The following is a 17,976-nucleotide window of genomic DNA, read 5'->3' as shown; positions in this document are numbered from 1 at the left end:
CAGAAGCCAAAGTTTTTGGGTCTCCCTCAGCTAACAGGGTGGCAGAGGACACCTGGGATCTCCCTCTATTATCTGGGCTTCAGATTCCTGAGAGGACCAAGAATTCGATCAGAAATAGGTAATAAGGAATCTGCTGATGGAATTAAGTCTAAAGCTCTGCTACCCTAAGTGTGATCCTTGAACCAGAAACATTGGCCTTATCTGGGAACCTGTTAGAAATGCAGAATCCCAGGCCCCACCCCAAACCTGTAGAATCAGAATCTGCATTCTAACAAGACTCTCCAGATAATTAGCATGCACATTAAAGTGTGAGAAGTACTTTCCTGAAAGGTTCCTTGTTTTATTGCCCACATAGGACCAAAACCAGCAGCACAGGAAAAAAAAAAATCTGAGTGCCTCAAATATTGCACTAAGCCCAGGCACAGTGGCCCATGCCTGTAATCCCAGCACTTTGGGAGGCCGAGGCAGGTGGATCACTTGAGGTCAGGAGTTTCAGACCAACCTGGCCAACATAGCAAAACCCCATCTCTACCAAAAAATACAAAAACTTAGCTGGATGTGGTGGCGGGTCCCTCTAATCCCAGCTGTTCGGGAGGCTGAGGTGCGAGAATCGCTTGAACCCAGGGGTGGGGGGCAGAGGTTGCAGTGACCCGAGACCATGCCACTGCATTCCAGCCTGGGTGACAGAGTGAGACCCTGTATCAAAAATACTTTTAAAAAAAGGCCAGGGGTGGTGGCTCACGCCTGTAATCCCAACACTAGGGGAGGCCGAGGAGGCCAGATTACCTGAGGTCAAGAGTTCAAGACCAGTCTGGCCAACATGGTGAAACCCCATCTCTACTAAAAATACAAAAAATTAGCCGGGCGTGGTGGCGCATGCCTGTAATCCTAGCTACTTCAGGAGAATCACCTGAACCCAGGAGGGGGAAGTTGCAGTGAGCCAAGATCATGCCATTGCACTCCAGCCTGGAGGACAAGAGTGAAACTTTGTCTCAAAATAAAATAAAATAAAATAAATAAAATAAAAATTATTAAAAAATAAAAATAAAAAATTGCACTAAATTCAGATTTTAAAATGTAATATCCATGTATGCAAGCAACACTCAAATATACACACACACACACACACTGTGTCCCTACCCTGTGTTGAGTCCTGGGAAGAGAGAGTTGAATTAGAACAGTTCTTGCCTTCAAGAATGTTACAGTCCTGGCTGGGCACGGTAGCTCATGCCTGTAATCCCAGCACTTTGGGAGGCCGAGGAGGGTGGGTCACCAGGTCAGAAGTTTGAGACCAGCCAGGCCAGAAGACCAGCCTGGCCAATATGGTGAAACCCCATCTCTACTAAAAATACAAAAATTAGCTGGGCATGGTGGTGGGCGCCTGTAATCCCAGCTACTCAGGAGGCTGAGGCAGGAGAATTGCTTGAACCCGGGAGGCAGACGTTGCAGTGAGCTGAAGATTGCGCCATTGCACTCCAGCCTGGGCAACACAGCGAGACTCCGAATCAAAAAAAAAAAAAGAAAGAAAGTTACAGTCCTAATTATGGATATTAATATATCCCTTAATAAGATAGTAAAAATAAAAATAATAGCTAATAATAATAATTTTTTAAAATAGCTAGCATTGGCTGGGCGCAGTGGCTCACACCTGTAATTCCAGCACTTTGGGTGTCAGAAGTGGGAGGATCACAAGTTCAGGAGTTTGAGACCAGCCTGACCAGCATAGTGAAACCTTGTCTATACTAAAAATATAAAAAATTAGCCAGGCATGGTGGTGCGCGCTTGTAGTCCCAGCTACTTGGGAGGCTGAGGCAGGAGAATGGCTTGAACCCGGCAGGCAGAGGTTGCAGTGAGCCGAGATCGCATCACTGCGCTCCAGCCTGGGTGACAGAGGGAGACTCCATCTCAAAAAAAAAAAAAATAGCTAGCATTTATCAAGCCACTACTATGTGGCAAATATGGTGGTAAACTCTTTTTTTTTTTTTGAGACAGACTCTCATTCTGTCACCCAGGCTGGAGTGCAGTTGTGCAATCTCAGTTCACTGCAACCTCCACCTCCCCGGTTCAAGCGATTCTCATGCCTCAGCCTCCCGAGTAGTGGGATTACAGGCGTCCACCACCACATCCGGCTAATTTTTTATATTTTTGGTAGAAATGGGGTTTCACCATGTTGGCCAGGTTGGTCTCGAACTCTGACCTCAAATGATCTGCCCGCTTTGGCCTCCCAAAGTGCTGGGATTACAGCCATGAGCCACCGCACCTGCCCTGTTGTAAACTCTTTTATCTTCACCTATATCATGTCAGTTCATCTTCACAACAACCTTAGGCCGGGCACAGTGGTACACATCTATAGTTCCAGCTACTTGGGAGACTGAGGCAGGAGAGGGAGGATCACTTAAGCCCAGGAGTTTGAGACCAGCCTGGGCAATATAGCAAGACCCTGTCTCTAAAAACAAAACAACAACAAAAACAACAACCTTAGAGGCTAACTGCTATTATCATCCCTGATTAAAAGCTTTGAGTGGCTAATAAGCTAATATCTAAACTCCAGTCTGTTTTATTTCAAAGTGCATAGCTCAAATCATTCAATGACTTAAGATCAAAACTTTGATAAGAGGTGGCACAGGGGACCATGGGAGTCTGTAAGAGAAAGTGACTAACATGCCGGGTTAGGGAATGCTTCCATAAAAAGGAAGAGGAGGGACCCTGGAGTTGGGTGACTGTGGCAGCCTGACCGCAGCTCACCAAGGAAGGAGCAAAGGCAAGGAGAAACTAATACTAACTGAACATGGACAATATGCCCATTGCTGTAATCCATTTCACCCTCAAAACAACGTGGGAGTTAGGTGCTTTTTTTTTTTTTTTGAGACAGAGTTTCGCTCTGTCACTCAAGCTAGAGTGCAGTGGCGTGATCTTGGCTCACTGCAACGTCCGCCTCCCAGGTTCAAGCAATTCTCATGCCTCAGCCTCCTGAGTAGCTGGGATTACAGGTGCACACCACCATGCCCAGCTAATTTTTGTATTTTTTGTAGAGATGGGGTTTTGCCACGTTGGCCAGGCTGGTTTCTAAGTCCTGGCCTCAGGCAATCCACCTGCCTCAGCCTCCAAAAGTGCTGGTATTACAGGCATGAGCCAGCGTATGCGCAGCCTAGGTGCTACTTCGAGTCTCATTTTATAGATGAGGAAGCCAAGAGGTGAACTGACTTTCCCAAGATGGCAGGCGCACGCCTGTAATCCCAGCTACTCAGGAGGCTGAGGCAGGAGAATCGCTTGAACCCGGGAGGTGGAGGTTGCAGTGAGCCGAGATTGCACCACTGCACATCAGCCTCGGCGACAGAGCGAGACTCCATAGCAAAAAAAAAAAAAAAAAAAAAAGTGAAAGTACATCTCAAAGAATTTCTAGAAATGAAAAATAGTCATTTAAGTTTTAAAACCAGTAGAAGGGCTAAACAACCAATTAGGCACAGTTAAAGACAGAAATATTGGCCGGGTGCAGTGGCTCACACCTGTAATCCCAGCACTTTGGGAGGCCAAGGCAGGTGGATCACCTGAAGTCAGGAGTTTGAGACCAGCCTGGCCAACATGGTGAAACCCGGTCTCTACTAAAAATACAAAAATTAGCCAGGCATGGTGATGAACGTCTGTAATACCAGCTACTTGGTAGGCTAAGGCAGGAGAACTGCTTGAACCTGGAAGGTGGAGGTTGCAGTGAGCTGAGATGGGGCCACTGTACTCCAGCTTGGGCAACAGAGTGAGAACTCCATCTCAGAAAAAAAAAAAAAAGAGAGAGAGAGAGAAATATTGAACAGAAAGATGGAGCTGAAAAAGATTACCCATAATGTAATATAGAGAAATAAAATCATAGATGTAAAAGAGAGATTCAGATACTTGAAGGATAGAAAGAAAAACAATCCAACATTTGCCTAATAGGAGTTTCCTAATAGGAGGAAATACTGAGAATAAGGGAGAGGCAATATTTGAAAGAAATGGCTGAGAATTACCCAGAATTGATGAAAGGCAAGAGTTCTCATATTTAGGAAGCCTGAATGTACTGTAACAGGATAAATGAACATATATTCATACCTAAACACCAGAACAGCAAAAGCAAAGAAATGTTAAGATCTGGAAAAAATGGGTAGTGGGGATATGAATGTCATGTAATTGATTCTAGTCTTATTCAATGTATTATTCACTAGAGTATGCTTGGAGTGATGAATGTGTTCTGAGACTAGATAGTGATGATGGTTGCACATAAAAAAAAAGGATAAAATGCAATGAGAACACATGGACACAGGGAGGGGAACAACACACACTGGGGCCTGCCTGGTGGGCAGGCCAGTGGGAGGGAGCGCATCAGGATAGCTAATGCAGGCAGGGCTTAATGCCTACGTGATGGGTTGATAGGTGCAGCAAACCACCATGGCACACATTTACCTATGTAACAAACCTGCACATGTATCTCGGAACTTTCTTTTTTTTTTTTTTTCTGAGACGGAGTCTGTCACCAGGCTGGAGTGCAGTGCCTCAATTTCAGCTCACTGCAACTTCCGCCTCCTGGGTTCAAGCGATTCTCCTGCCTCAGCGTCCTGAGTAGCTGGGATTACAGGCACGCGCCACTATGCCCAACTAATTTTTGTATTTTTAGTAGAGATGGGGTTTCACCATGTTGGCCAGGATGGTCTCAATCCCTTGACCTTGTGATCCCCCTGTCTTGGCCTCCCAAAGTGTTGGGATTACAGGCGTGAGCCACTGCTCCTGGCCTGTATCCTGGAACTTAAAATAAAATTTCATATATATTATATAAAATAAAAAAACATATATATATACACACATATATATAGATAGATAGATTTCTTTTTTTTTTTTTTGAGACAGAGTCTCATTCCATTGCCTAGGCTGGAGTACAGTGGTGCGATCTCGGGTCACTGCAACCTCTGCCTCCTGGGTTCAAGCAATTCTCCTGCCTCAGCCTCCCAAGTAGCTGGGATTACAGGCACACACCGCCACGCCTGGCTAATTTTTGTATTTTAGTAGAGACAGGGTTTCACCGTATTGCCCAAGCTGGTCTTGAACTCCTGAGCTCAGGCAATCTGCCTGCCTCAGCCTCGCAAAGTGCTAGGATTACAGGCATAAGCCACCACACCCGGCCAAAATATTTTTTAAAATGGTTAAAATGGTAAATTTTATGAGTTTACAAAAATTTTAAAAATTATACCAGTTGGCCAGGCACAGTGGCTCATACCTGTAATCCCAGCACTTTGGGAGGCCAAGGCAGGCAGATGACAAGGTCAAGAGATCGAGATCATCCTGGTCAACATGGTGAAACCCTGTTTCTACTAAAAATACAAAAATTGGCTGGGCGTGCTGGCTCGGACCTGTAGTCCCAGCTACTCGGGAGGCTGAGGCAGGAGCATCTCTTGAACCCGGGAAGCAGAGGTTGCAGTGAGCTGAGATCATGCCACTGCACTCTAGCCTGGCAAAAGAGCAAGGCTCCGTCTCAAGAAAAAAAAAATTATAGCAGTTGATGTAAGTGAAATAGCAATAAAACTTGCTATGCATCTTTTCCTAAATGATTTTTTTTTCTTTGAGACAAGGTCTCACTCTGTCACTCAGGCTGGAGTGCAGTGGTGCAATCACATATCACCGAAGCCCTGACTTCCTGGGCTCAAGTATTCCCTACCTCAGTCTCCTCCTCAGTAGCTGGGACCACAATGGCCAATTTTTATATTTTTTATAGAGATAGGGTCTCCCTACGTTGCCCAGGCTGGTAGATAATTTTTAAAACCTTTTTATTTTGAAACAACCATAGGCACACAAGAAATTGTAAAAATAGTACAGAAAATTCCCATGTACCCATCATCCATTTTCCCATTTTATTCTTTATTTTTGCTTTATTTTTTTTTTAGAGACATAGTCTTGCTCTGTCATGCAGGCTGGAGTGCAGTGCTGCTATCATAGCTAGGAATAAAGGCGCACACCACCAAGCCCAGCTAATTTTGTGTGTGTGTGTGTGTGTGTGTGTGGGTGTGTGTGTAGAGAAGGGGTCTTGCTCTGTTGCCCAGGCTGGTCTCAAACTCCTGGCTTCAAGCTTCAAACCCCACCTTGGCCTCCCAAAGTGCTGGGATTACAGGCACGAGCCACTGTGCCTGGCCTTCATTTTCTCTTAATGGTAGTGTCTTACCATATAGTACATATAGTAATTTTTCTTTTTCTTTTTCTTTTTTTGAGACAGAGTTTCACTCTTTTTGCCCAGCTAAAATCACATTCAGTGGCGCGATCTCAGCTCACCGCAACCTCCGCCTCCCGGGTTCAAGCAATTTTCCTGCCTCAGCCTCCCAAGTAGCTGGAATTACAGGCATGCGCCACCACACTTGGCTAATTTTGTATTTTTAATAGAGACAGGGTTTCTCCATGTTGGTCAGGCTGGTCTTGAATTCCTGACCTCAGGTGATCTGCCCAACTTGCCTCCCAAAATGCTGGGATTACAGGCGTGGGCCACCGTGCCCAGCCCATATGGTACTTTTTCAAAACCTGGAACTTGACGTTGGTATGATATAATTAACTAGCCTACAGACCTTACTCAGATTTTTGGGTGAATTGATTTAAAAGCTATACAATATCCAGTGCAGCTTTCCACTAGTTAAAATGAATAATTTTACTGTTCTTACCCCATTGAATAAAATGTTTTTATTTTTTTAAAAAACCAAAATGTTGTTTTTTTCTTAAACTTTAAAAACAACTCAAAAATTTTCATTTTTTTACTATCTTTACAAGACTACAATTGAATTAAGGGGGTGGCAGTGGAGATGAAGAAGATGACTTAGAAATAGAAACGAATTAAAAAATGGATTTCAGGCCAGGCTCAGTGGCTTATGCCTGTAATCTCAGCACTTTGAAAGGCCGAGGAGGGTGGATCACTTGAGCTGAGTTCGAGACAGGGCTGGCACAGTAAACCCCATCTCTACTTAAAAAAAAAAATCAGCAAGGCTCGGTGGCTCACGCCTGTAATTCCAGCACTTTGGGAGGCCGAGGTGGGCGGATTGCTTGAGACCAGGAAATGGAGACCAGCCTAGTCAACACAGTGAAATCCCGTTTCTACCAAAAAAATACAAAAATGAGCCAGGTGTGGTGTTGTGCGCCTGTAGTCCCAGCTACCTGGGAGGCTAAGGCATGAGAATCACTTGAACCTGGGAGGTAGAGGTTGCAGTGAGCCAAGACTGTGCCACTGCACTCCAGCCTGGGCGACAGAGTGAGACTCTGTTTCAAAAATAAATTATATAAATAAATAAGCCTAGCGTGGTGGCACACTTCTGTAGTCCCAGCATCTTGGCAAGCTGAGGTGAAAGGATTGCTTGAACCTTGGAGGCAGAGGCTACAGTGGGCTAAGATTGTGCCACTGCACTCCTGCCTGGGTGACAGAGTGAGACTTAGTCCTAAAAAAAAAAAAAGAATTTGGGTATCATAGGAGTAGGAGGAATTAATAATACATGAGTTCTGGTTTCAATAACTGGGTACATGGTGGAACCATTTATTGAGATAGAGAAGTTTTGAAGCTGGGTGCAGTGGCTCACGCCTGTAATCCCAGTACTTCGGGAGGCCGAGGTGGGCAGATTACCTGAGGTCAGGAGTTCGAGATCAGCCTGGCCAACATGGTGAAATCCCGTTTGTACTAAAAATACAAAAACTTAGCCGGGCTTGGTGGCACGCACCTGTAATCCCAGCTACTTAGGAGGCAGAGGCAGGAGAATTGCTTGAACCCCGGAGGAGGCAGAAGTTGCAGTGAGCTGAGATTGCGCCACTGCACTCCAGCCTGGGTGACAGAGCAAGACTCTGTCTCAAACAGAACAAAAGAGACAGAGAAGTTTTGGGAAGGGTTGGTTTACAGGGAAAATCCTGGGTTCAGTCTCAGGCTTATTCAGGTGAGATGTCTCTGAGCCATCTAAGTGGCAATTCAGTAGGCTGTTGGATATGAGGTCTAGAGACTACAAGAGAGGATTGAGTTGATGTCACACAACTCCAGAGAGGGCATCACACACAAGTATATTTAAAGTTCCGAGCTGGGGCGGGGTGCAGTGGCTCACGCCTGTAATCCCAACACTTTCGGAGGCGAAGGCGGGCGGATCACCTGAGGTCAGAAGGTGGAGATCAGTCTGACCAACATGGGGAAACCCCGTCTCTACTAAAAATACAAAAAAAATTAGCCAGGCGTGGTGGCGGGCACCTGTAATCCTAGCTACTTGGGAAACCGAGGCAAGAGAATCACTTAAACCCGAGAGGTAGAGGGTGCAGTGAGCCGAGATCATGCCTCTGCACTCCAGCTGGGGCGACAAGAGTGAAACTCCGTCTCAAAATAATAATAATAATAATAATAATAATAATAATAATAATGATAATAATAATAATAATAATAATAATTTAAAAATAAAGTTCCCGGCTGGGCATGGTGGTTCACGCCTGTAATTCCAGCACTTTGGGAGGCTGAGGTGGGCGGATCACTTGAGGTCAGGAGTTTGACACCAGCCTGGCCAATATGGTGAAACCCTGTCTCCACTAAAAATATAAAAATTAGCCAGGCGTGGTGGCGCATGCCTGTAGTCCCAGCTACTTGGGAGGCTGAGGCAGGAGAATCGCTTGAACCAGGCAGGCGGAAGTTGCAGTGAGCCAAGATCACGCCACTGCACTCCAGCCTGGACGACAGAGCAAAAACTCCATCTCAAAAAAAAAAAAAGTTCCCTCTCAACCCCTGTTTATTTATCCCATAAATATTTATTAAATGATTCTAAGTCTTAGAGCTGCAGAGGTGAAGAAGAGAGACTAGGTCAGCCCCTGTCCTCATGAATCTTACATCCAGTGGAGGTCATTTCGGTGTCAGAGAAAGGGTAGGGTGGTGGCTTTTTTCAGGCAGGCTAAAGGAGGGAGGTCACAATGTGTACTTTGTGATGAGATCTATGATATAACTGGGATGACAGCAAGGCCCCCACTGAGGTATTCCTTCCCCTCTCAGGACTAGCCACATGCTGTCTCTCTGCCCTGGCCTCTTCCACCCCATGCCCAGTCAGAGACCGTTTTGAGGGTGAGCAAATGGACAGTAAGGCAGGAGAGGAGGGGTTGGAAGGAGGTGGAGGGTGGTGGGATGGGGAGTTGTGGAGGCTGACAGGACAGAGGGAAGCTGGTGCTGTCTGTGGCCTCAGCCCCTCATCCTTACAGGTAGACAAGCCAGTCTACAGCCCACCACGGGAGCCACCGCCTGGGCCAGACATGAAGCGCTGGCAGATTTTTGTCCTGTGGGTCTTTTGGGTGCTCATCCTCTGGCTGATGACCCCCTATCTGGATCTGACACCTGAATCAGCACCCCAGGAAAAACGAATGTACTTGGTACCACGGCGTTGCGACTGCCCTTGGTTCAGTTCCGGGAAGTGTGGCTGCCCTTCTGAGACCCTCAACTACTCCTCCTGCCACCACACAGCCGACGAATGGAACTGGCTTGATGCGTGCTCCAGGAAGACTATGGGGTACCTGATGAGGACAAGAGAGTCTATGACCTCTGACACTGTGCTCTGGTGGTTGGTCAGTGGTCAACACTGGGCCCGGCCATATCCCCCATGCTTCCCGGGCCTCACCCATCTCCCACTTTCCGCCCAAATCCCTGCCCTTGGCCCTGTCTTCACAGCCTCTGGATGGAGATCTCACCCACCCAGCTCTGTTTTCTCTCCCCTGGGCCCAGCCCCCAATCTCCCTCTTGCTGTTTCCAGGGCATGAACTCAGGGAGCGAGCTTGGGAAATTGTGGAGGAAGCTGTTTAAAGGGATTCCCAGGCTCTCAGTGAGCCATTTTGATTTCTATTGTGGGACTTGTGTGCTGTTGGGGCGCCCACAGATCCTGCAGGGCTCCAGCCTTGGCAACGACATCGACCAATACCCCGTGGTTTTCAGGTGGGTGCTGGGGAGAGGGCGGGAGCAGGAAGGTCAGGCCTGCCCCACAGTTCCATCAGTTTCTGCTCCCCTTCCCAAGATGAAGCGGGCCCCAAGTCCAGGGCTTTGAGATGGACGTGGGGAACCAAACCACACACAATGCTTCATCTATCCCAGGAATGCCAGCGACCAGGGCTCCTGGATGCAGCTGGAGATGCTACTGCGGAAGCTCTCTGACCTGGTGTGGACTTCAGATGCTCTAAGTGATGAGGTGATGGAGGAGGTGTCCCCAGACATTCTCTGTGTGGGGGTGAGGGGAGGTCACTGCAGGGAGTAACAGCAGGGGCTCTGGGAAGACCTTCTATTGGCTTACTGGGGACACTTGCAGGACTTTCCCAGGTCTTGTGGCCCAAACTCCCCCACCTCCAATTCTTTCTCAGATTTTGGAAGATGGTCTGGTTCCCTAGTGGAGTAGAAGATAGCAAAGACACGGTGAGGGGGAATAGGAAAAGGGGTAGGATGTGGCTGTGGGTTGCTGTGGGAAGGGCCCCAGGTCAGTTCCCTCCCCCTTCCTCCCCAGGTGCAACCAGGACAACTGGCTGTCTTACCAGGGTCAGGGTCATCCCTGGGGCCCAAGGCTTTGTTCTGTGTCTTGCACAACTGTGCCCCGGCAGGAAAGATTCTTATATCTTCTTCTCTTAAAATTCCTGCTCCGCAATGCCTTCAGCATGGAGTCTAAAGTTTTCTGCCTGGCTTTCAAGACTCTACATGTAGGCCAAGCGTGGTGGCTCATGCCTGTATCCCAACACTTTGGGAGGCTGAGGCGGGTGGATCACGAGGTCAGGAGTTCGAGACCAGCCTGGCCAATATGGTCAAACTCCATCTCTACTAAAAATACAGAAAATAGCCAGGCATGGTGGTAGCCTCATCTCTACTAAAAATACAAGAAATAGCCAGGCATGCCTGTAGTCCCAGCAACTCGGGAGGCTGAGGTAGAAGAATCGCTTGAACCCGGGAGGCAGAGGTTGCAGTTAGCCGAGATTGCGCCACTGCACTCCAGCCTGGTGACAGAGCGAGACTCCATCTCAGAAAAAAAAAAAGACTCTACATGTTCTGACTCCTCCCCTTGCCTCCTGTCTCCCAGGCTCCCATAATGGGCTCTTAGAATTCCCCAGACACATGAGCTGCCTCATGCCTTCTCACGCACCATTCCGTTTGCCTGGAATGCCCTTCTCTTATGTCCTGGGGGGTTCCCCTCTCTTCCTCCAATATCATGAGGAAAAGCGAGTTGACATTCTCTTTTTTGGGATCCTCAGTGACTCTAGGAGAGTGTCCAGAGTCTGTTTCCCGGAGGTGAGCTCCAGTCTCCTCCCAGCTCCCAGGGACAACCTGTCATCCTAGATGCTGAGTGAAGGGAGGCAGGGGTGAGGACAGGAGTCTGCCTGCTGACGCACATGTCCCTCTCTTATCCACTAGGTCACCCTCTTTGGATTTGGATCAGAATAGCAAGGAAAGTGTTTCTATCACTGGAAGGAGGATAATCAGACCAAGGGCTCCAAGGAAATACTGCCCACGTCTAGTGCAGGAGCAGAAATCGAAGTCATCCATCAGCTAGCGTGTGGACAAGCTCACTATTCACACAAGCTCAGCCTAGCTGAGTCCATACAAATCCTATTTCTGGGTGGGTAAAGGGCAGGAGGAAATTGTAAGATCAGTCTGGTACTGAATAAAATCCTGGCCTGATTGTCTTACCTGCAACCACAGTGTCTGGGAGGGATGGGCCAGAGGTGCCTTCCAGATCTCAGGGGCAATATTTGAGTTGATTTCTTTGCCTAGTGCCCTGGATCATGTAGGAGGTATAAGTTTAGATTCAATTTCATGCCAAGTGCAAACCCAGACTTTGAGTTGTTGAGGGAGGCTCTTTACCCACTTCGATTAAAGAAGTAAACCTCCTTGTTTCACCCATGCCGGAGGGTGAGGGTTGTTTTTTGTTTTTTGTTTTTTTGCCCAGCTTTTCACAGAAGGTTTAGCATTTTGAGGTTCCCAGTTTTTTTAGGTGCCTCAGTTCCAATTTGCTTTTTCTTTTTTTTTTTTTTTTTGAGACAAGAGCTTGCTGTGTTGCCCAGGCTGGAATGGAGTGGCACAATCATGGCTTATTGCAGCCTCAACCTCCTGGGCTCAAGTGATCCTCCTACCTAAGCCCCCTGAGTAGCTGGGACTACAAATGCATGTCACCACACCCAGTTAATTTTAATTTTTGTTTTTGTAGAAAGGGGGTCTTGCCATGTTGGCCAGGATGGCCTTGAACTCCTAGGCTCAAGCAATCCTACTGCCTTGGCCTCCCAAAATGCTGGGATTACAGGTGTGAGTCACTGTGCTTAGCCCTTACCGTGTCACTTCTGCAGCATTCCATTGGTCAGATCAAGTCATAAAGTGATCCAAGATCCAAGAAGTGGGGAAATGAACTGCTCTTCCTAATGGAAAGAGCTGAAAAGAATCTGCCATAATAAGACTACCACAGTGTCAAGGGCCCAGTTGTGTTGGCAGCAGTGGTGGCATTCCAGGTGGGCCATTCCTGGGGTAGTCTTTGGCCATGTTTTGCATCTCATAATAGACTGAGCCTGGTTCTCTAGCTTTTGCATCATCCTGTAAACTACTAAATATTTAGCCGGCGAATTGTTTTTCTCTGAAGTTTACCAGTCTGTTGACCAAGACCAAGAATCCAACTGCTACAGTTAACAAAGAATAAAAAATCAGACTTTTGGCTGGGCGCAGTGGCTCACACCCAGCATGTTGCGAGGCTGAGGCAGGAGGACTGCTTGTGCCTGGAAAATTTCTGCATAATTCACCCCTTAATTTGCATGTAGTTAAAAGTGGGTATAAATAGGATTGCAGAGCTGCTGCTGAGCTGCTAACTCTGGGCACACTGCCTATGGGGTAGCCCTGTCCACAAGAAGCAGTGTACCTCTGCTGCTGCTGTGCAATGCTGCTTCAATACAGGTTGCTAACACCACTGGATTGCATCAGGGCAAAGCCAAGAACCCTCTCAGGCTAAGCCCCAATTTTGGGGATTGCCTGCCCTGCATCAGAGGCATCACTCCAGTTTCTACCTCCAACTTCACATGGCATACTCCCCTGTGTCTTCTGTTTCCAAATTTCCCTCATCTTTTTTTTGAGATGGAGTCTTGCTCTTGTCACCCAGGCTGGAGTGCAGTTGCATGATCTCAGCTCACTGCAACCTCTGCCTCCCAGGTTCAAGCAATTCTCCTGCCTCAGCCTCTCAAGTAGCTGGGATTACAGGTGCCCGCCACTACGCCTGGCTAATTTTTTGTATTTTAGTAGAGACTGGGTTTTGCCATGTTGGCCAGGCTGGTCTCAAACTCCTGGCCTCAAGTGACCTGCCTGCCTTGGCTTCCCAAAATGCTGGGATTACAGGCATGGGTCATCGCACCCGGCCAATTTCCCTCATCTTATAAACACACTAGTCATTGGATTAGGGCCCATTCTCATCCAGCATGATCTCATTTTAATTTCATTGTATCTGCAAAGGCCCTATTTCCAAATAAGGTCACATTTATAAGTATCAGGGGTGAGAACTTAAAGATTTTTTTTTTTTAAGTAACACAATTCTACCTCCTGCAAGCAGAATAATGGTGTTTCTAGACATGCAAACTTAGAAGTTTTATCTCCTACACACCCTTTCTTAGAAAGTTACCACGAACAAAAGGCCAGGCGCAGTGGCTCATGCCTGTAATCCCAGCACTTTGGGAGGCCAAGGTGGGTGGATCACCTGAGGTCAGGAGTTCGAGACCAGCCTGACTGATATGATGAAACCCCGTCTCTACTAAAAATACAAAAATTAGCCAGGCATGGTGGTGCACACCTGTAATCCCAGCTACTCAGGAGGCTGAGACAGGAGAATTGCTTGAACCCGGGAGGCAGAGGTTGCAGTGAGCCGAGATCATGCCATTGCACTCCAGCCTGGGCAACAAGAGCGAAATTCTGTCTCAAAAAAAAAAAAAGTTATCATGAACAAAAAAAGGTAGTCTTAGTTCATTTACAAACTCTATAGGAAATATTTATCTAGTTACAATAATGTAAACACTGATAGTAGATTGTTGACTTTTAGAATTAAATGAGCCTGTAGTTCTGTACCATCCAATATGATGGATGAGCACTTGAAATGCGGCAAGTGCAAGTGAGGAAGGAATTTTTAAATTTATTTTAATTAACCTAAATTTCAAAACAATTCAGTTCTTAGAAAACTTTTCACTATGCTTATTGTAACTTGGGTATGTAAATCTGTTTTGACTGTAAAATTTTATCAAATTTATAAATCACGTATTTCTGACAAAACGGTTTGAATTTAGATACACTATAAGTGTAAGATATACACTGGATTGGCCGGGCGCAGTGGCTCAAACCTGTAATCCCAGCACTTTGGGAGGCCGAGGCAGGCAGATCACTTGAGCTCAGGAGTTTGAGACCAGCCTGGCCAACATGGTGAAACCCCGTCTCTGCTAAAAGTAAAAAAAAAATTAGCCGGGCGCAGTGGTGTGCACCTGCAGTCCCAGCTACTTGGGAGACTGAGGCAAGAGAACCATTTGAACCCAGGAGGCGGGGGTTGCAGTGAGCCAAGATCTGGGCAACAGAGCAAGATTCCATCTCAAAAAAACAAACAAACAAAAAACACAAAAAAACAGTTCTTAAAAAGAAAAAGTCGACCCCTGAGAGGTGTTAAGGGCTAAAGGTATCAAATATTCTCTTTCATCAGTATAGTAAATTCTCTTCAGAAGATTCCAGGTGGCCCTTCTTGAACTCATGGGCTCAAGTGATCCCCCTGACTTGGCCTCCCAAAGCTCTGAGATTACAGGTGTGAGCCATCGCCAAGGTGGCCCTTCTGTTTCCCTCTTTGCCTCCTGCTCACCCACCCCAGCCTGGATACAACCTCTCCCTCTGTGCCCTCCTGTTCCCTGGACCCTTGACTACCACACCTCCCTGGTCATCTGGGCACTGGGCTGAATGCCAAGGTGAAGGAGGGGCCTTGGTGGAGTAGGTCACAATGTGGCCTCTGTGATGAGTCCCTGATATCACTGGGCTGGCACAGAAGACCCCATTAGGAATCAGTTTCCTCAGGGAGGCCACAGAACACAAAAAGTGTCCTCTCTCCCTTTCTTTCTGCCTCTAGGCCAGGCTTTGGCAGTTCTGGTAGTGATCAGTAGGTGGCCAGGGAGGCAGGAGCGAGGTTTTGGGAGGAGGTGTAGTGTCAAGGGTTGGGAGAGGGATGGAAGCCATTAAGATGGGGGATGCTGGGGACGTCTGTGGCCCCAGCCTCTTCTCCTTCCCGGTGCCAGGTGTTGGGGCCAATCTACTGTCTGCCAGGGGCACCATCGTCAGGGCCAGAGATCATGATTCGATACAGGAGTTTGGGCCTGGTGGCTGCCTATGTCCTTTCATTGTGGCTGATCACCTCCTTCCTACACCAGCACTCCAGCCAGAAGGACCTCCGTAATATGGCCAAGATACACCCAGGAATCTGCCACTGTCCCAGCAACTTTTCCAGAAAATGCAACTGCTCATCTGAGGTCCAGACATGCTCTGCCTGCCTCCACGTGCCTGGCGAGTCTGACTGGTTTGACAGACGCTTCGACAGTACCGTTGAACCCCTACAGAGGCCACAAGATCCCACGTCCAATGATGCTCTGATATTGTGGCTGGTCAGTGCGCAAACTTGGTCTTTGTCCAGTCCCTGACCCAACCCCAGGTCCTAGCCATCTCTCCATCAAGGCCCCAGGCTCTAACCTTCTTCCACAGGTAGGTGGAACCTGGGTCAAGCCCCTAAATTCTTCCCTCCTATGCTCCTAGGGACTCGAGAGGGTCAAGTCAGAGAAGGAGGTTGAGAATAAGCAGCAGCAGCTGATTAAAGCACCTCACCTGTGCCCACTGGGCCATGTGGTGTCCAACTGCCGGGTCTGTGCAGTGGTGGGAAACTCAAGGTCTCTACGGAGCTCTGGCCTTGGCTTCAGGATTAATCAACATGAAGTGGTCCTCAGGTGGGTGCAGGGTAGGAGGTGGAGACCAAGACCAAGCCGAAGCCTTTTCCTCCTCTAAATGACCATCCTAACTTCCTTTTCAGGATGAACCAGGCCCCTGCCCGAGGCTTTGAGGCAGATGTGGGGAACAGGACCACCATGCGCATTATGTACCCTGGGATTGCCAGCCCTCAGGACCCCGGTACCCAACTGCTGCTGCTTCCGTTGAATTCATCTGGTCTGGAGTGGTTCATAAGTGTACTGCATAAACAGACAAGCATGTGGAAGCAAAAAAAACCCTGGGTATGTCAGGGAGGGAGGTCACTGTAGGGAGTGACAGAGGTAACTCCAAAGAGACCCTGGCTGGATACTGGGGCACCCCCAAGGCTTACTTAAGGCTGAAGTCTCATTGTCAAATGACTCTGAAATCCTCCCAAACCTCAATTTCTTTTTAGATTTCAGACGGTTCAGGTTCCTGGTGGAACCGAAGACAGCAAAGATAAGGTGAGGGTCCCAGGAAGGAAAGGGGAAAGTGGTAGGACAACATGATAGTGGGTAGCCATGGGACAGGCTTCAGGTCAGTCCCTTTCTCCATCTTCCTAGGTGCTGGTGATCAGCCTCTACTTCCTCAGGTATATCCAGGAAAGTTGGCTGGAGAACCATGGTCAGTATCCGTCCTTGGAGTTTGTGGCTCTGTTGTATGCCTTGCATACCTGTGACCAGGTAAGATATCTCCTGCAACTCACAGACTTTCACTCCTCTGCCACTCAAAATTTCTGTCTTCTTGGCTGGGCATGGGGGCTCATGCCTGTAATCCCTGCACTTTGGGAGGCTGAGGCGGGCTGATCGCCTAAGGTCAGGAGTTCGAGACCAGCCTGACCAACATGGAGAAACCCCGTCTCTACTAAAAATACAAAATTAGCCAGGCGTGGTGGCACATGCCTGTAATCCTAGCTACTTGGGAGGCTGAGGCAAGAAAATCGCTTGAACCTGGGAGGCGGAGGTTGCGGTGAGCCAAGATCATGCCACTGCACTCCAGCCTGGGCAACAGGAGCAAAACTCCAACTCAAAAAAAAAAAAAAAAAAAAAAAATCTGTCTTCCCAGGGACTTCCCTTTAAATCTAAAACTTTCTGCCTAGCTTTCAACACCCTACATGATCTGAGCCCTCTCCTCTCTCCCTCTCCTCTCTCCCAGATTCCCGCACTGGACTTCTTGGGGTTCTCCAGACATACCAGCTGCCTCACGCCTTCTCACACCTTGCTCCCTCTGCCTGGAATGCCCTTCCCTTGTCTCCCAGGGGAATCCTCTCTTCTCTCAATATATAATGAAGAACAACTAGTTGGTGCTCTCTTTTCTGGGCTCTGGGGTCACTATGAGTATTTAGAGTCTGTCTTCCTTGAAGAAGGTGAACTCCATTCTCCTCCCAGCTCCAAGAGGAAGCCTGGCACACTAGTGGTTGAGTGAGTGGTGCTGAAGGCATGATAGGTGTTCCATGGGGGCAGGGCAGGATCCAGCCCGTTACACCACCACCATCTTTTGTCTTATCCAATCTCTCAGGTATCCTCGTTTGGTTTTGGGGCAGACATTGCAAAAGGTGGTCCCATTACTGGAATGACAAATATTGGTTTGAGAACACCATGCAAAATTTCCCAGCAGAATACCAGATCATCTTGAAACTGCAGTGTGAGAGGAAGATTGCTGTCTACGGCTGAGATGTTTCCAGTGGAGTCCCCAGGAGGCTTGACAGGTAGCCAAGGGGACCTTGTGGTGTCAGAGAGGGACTAGGGCTTCAAGCAGACCCTGGATGGAGATTACTCTGCTACTGAATAAAACCCTAGCTTATTTCTCTCTCTGGATTTCTGGTGGCATTAAAGGGCTACATTCTATTACTGATTCTGTCTTATCACCATGTGACTCTCTTATGCTGTATCTTACCAAAAAATAAATGAGAAAAAAGTGAACCCTGAAGTTGAAAACACATCAAATGGACCTAACTATATTTAACTGATAATATAAACACCAGAGAAATAATT

General features: G+C 47.7%; 2 protein-coding genes across 6 annotated transcripts; both read left to right on the top strand.

The window, feature by feature from the left end:
• The first annotated feature begins 8,957 nt into the window (after positions 1–8,957).
• Positions 8,958–11,661, top strand: C21H20orf173 (chromosome 21 C20orf173 homolog). Of its 4 annotated transcripts, XM_063702287.1 has the most exons (6): positions 8,976–9,088; positions 9,208–9,567; positions 9,753–9,931; positions 10,088–10,181; positions 10,351–10,402; positions 11,387–11,661. In XM_063702287.1, exons 2-5 carry the CDS (start codon positions 9,259–9,261, stop codon positions 10,375–10,377), a joined length of 609 nt encoding a protein of 202 aa, XP_063558357.1. In that variant the 5' UTR covers positions 8,976–9,088; positions 9,208–9,258; the 3' UTR covers positions 10,378–10,402; positions 11,387–11,661. The 4 variants fall into 4 exon arrangements, with proteins under 4 accessions (XP_055229378.1, XP_055229376.1, XP_063558357.1 ...); XM_055373403.2 differs by lacking the exon at positions 10,351–10,402 and having other exon boundaries at positions 8,958–9,073; XM_055373401.2 differs by lacking the exon at positions 10,351–10,402 and having other exon boundaries at positions 8,975–9,088.
• Positions 11,662–15,019: 3,358 nt separating this feature from the next.
• Positions 15,020–17,636, top strand: LOC101131594 (CMP-N-acetylneuraminate-beta-galactosamide-alpha-2,3-sialyltransferase 1-like). Of its 2 annotated transcripts, XR_004069197.3 has the most exons (7): positions 15,020–15,128; positions 15,265–15,627; positions 15,776–15,963; positions 16,047–16,245; positions 16,398–16,446; positions 16,546–16,665; positions 17,501–17,636. XR_004069197.3 is itself a non-coding variant. In XM_055373400.2 (6 exons), the coding sequence occupies exons 2-5, from the start codon at positions 15,319–15,321 to the stop codon at positions 16,443–16,445; spliced, it is 744 nt and encodes a 247-aa protein (XP_055229375.1). In that variant the 5' UTR covers positions 15,020–15,128; positions 15,265–15,318; the 3' UTR covers position 16,446; positions 16,546–16,737. The 2 variants fall into 2 exon arrangements, 1 of the variants encoding a protein (XP_055229375.1); XM_055373400.2 differs by lacking the exon at positions 17,501–17,636 and having other exon boundaries at positions 16,546–16,737.
• Positions 17,637–17,976: the final 340 nt, after the last annotated feature.

This window comes from Gorilla gorilla, chromosome 21 (assembly GCF_029281585.2).
Source record: "Gorilla gorilla gorilla isolate KB3781 chromosome 21, NHGRI_mGorGor1-v2.1_pri, whole genome shotgun sequence".
NCBI classification, from domain to species: Eukaryota; Metazoa; Chordata; class Mammalia; order Primates; family Hominidae; genus Gorilla; species Gorilla gorilla.
This window is presented reverse-complemented; position numbering and strand designations above follow the sequence as displayed.

Bases quoted from the DNA above. Each gene is read 5' to 3' on its own strand.
- C21H20orf173 (XM_055373403.2), top strand. From the start codon at position 9,259: ATGAAGCGCTGGCAGATTTTTGTCCTGTGGGTCTTTTGGGTGCTCATC. The intron at 9,568-9,752 runs GTCAGTGGTCAA...TGCTGTTTCCAG, and splicing joins ACACTGTGCTCTGGTGGTTG to GGCATGAACTCAGGGAGCGA. The intron at 9,932-10,087 runs GTGGGTGCTGGG...CATCTATCCCAG, and splicing joins CAATACCCCGTGGTTTTCAG to GAATGCCAGCGACCAGGGCT.
- LOC101131594 (XM_055373400.2), top strand. From the start codon at position 15,319: ATGATTCGATACAGGAGTTTGGGCCTGGTGGCTGCCTATGTCCTTTCA. The intron at 15,628-15,775 runs GTCAGTGCGCAA...CTATGCTCCTAG, and splicing joins ATGCTCTGATATTGTGGCTG to GGACTCGAGAGGGTCAAGTC. The intron at 15,964-16,046 runs GTGGGTGCAGGG...CTTCCTTTTCAG, and splicing joins CAACATGAAGTGGTCCTCAG to GATGAACCAGGCCCCTGCCC.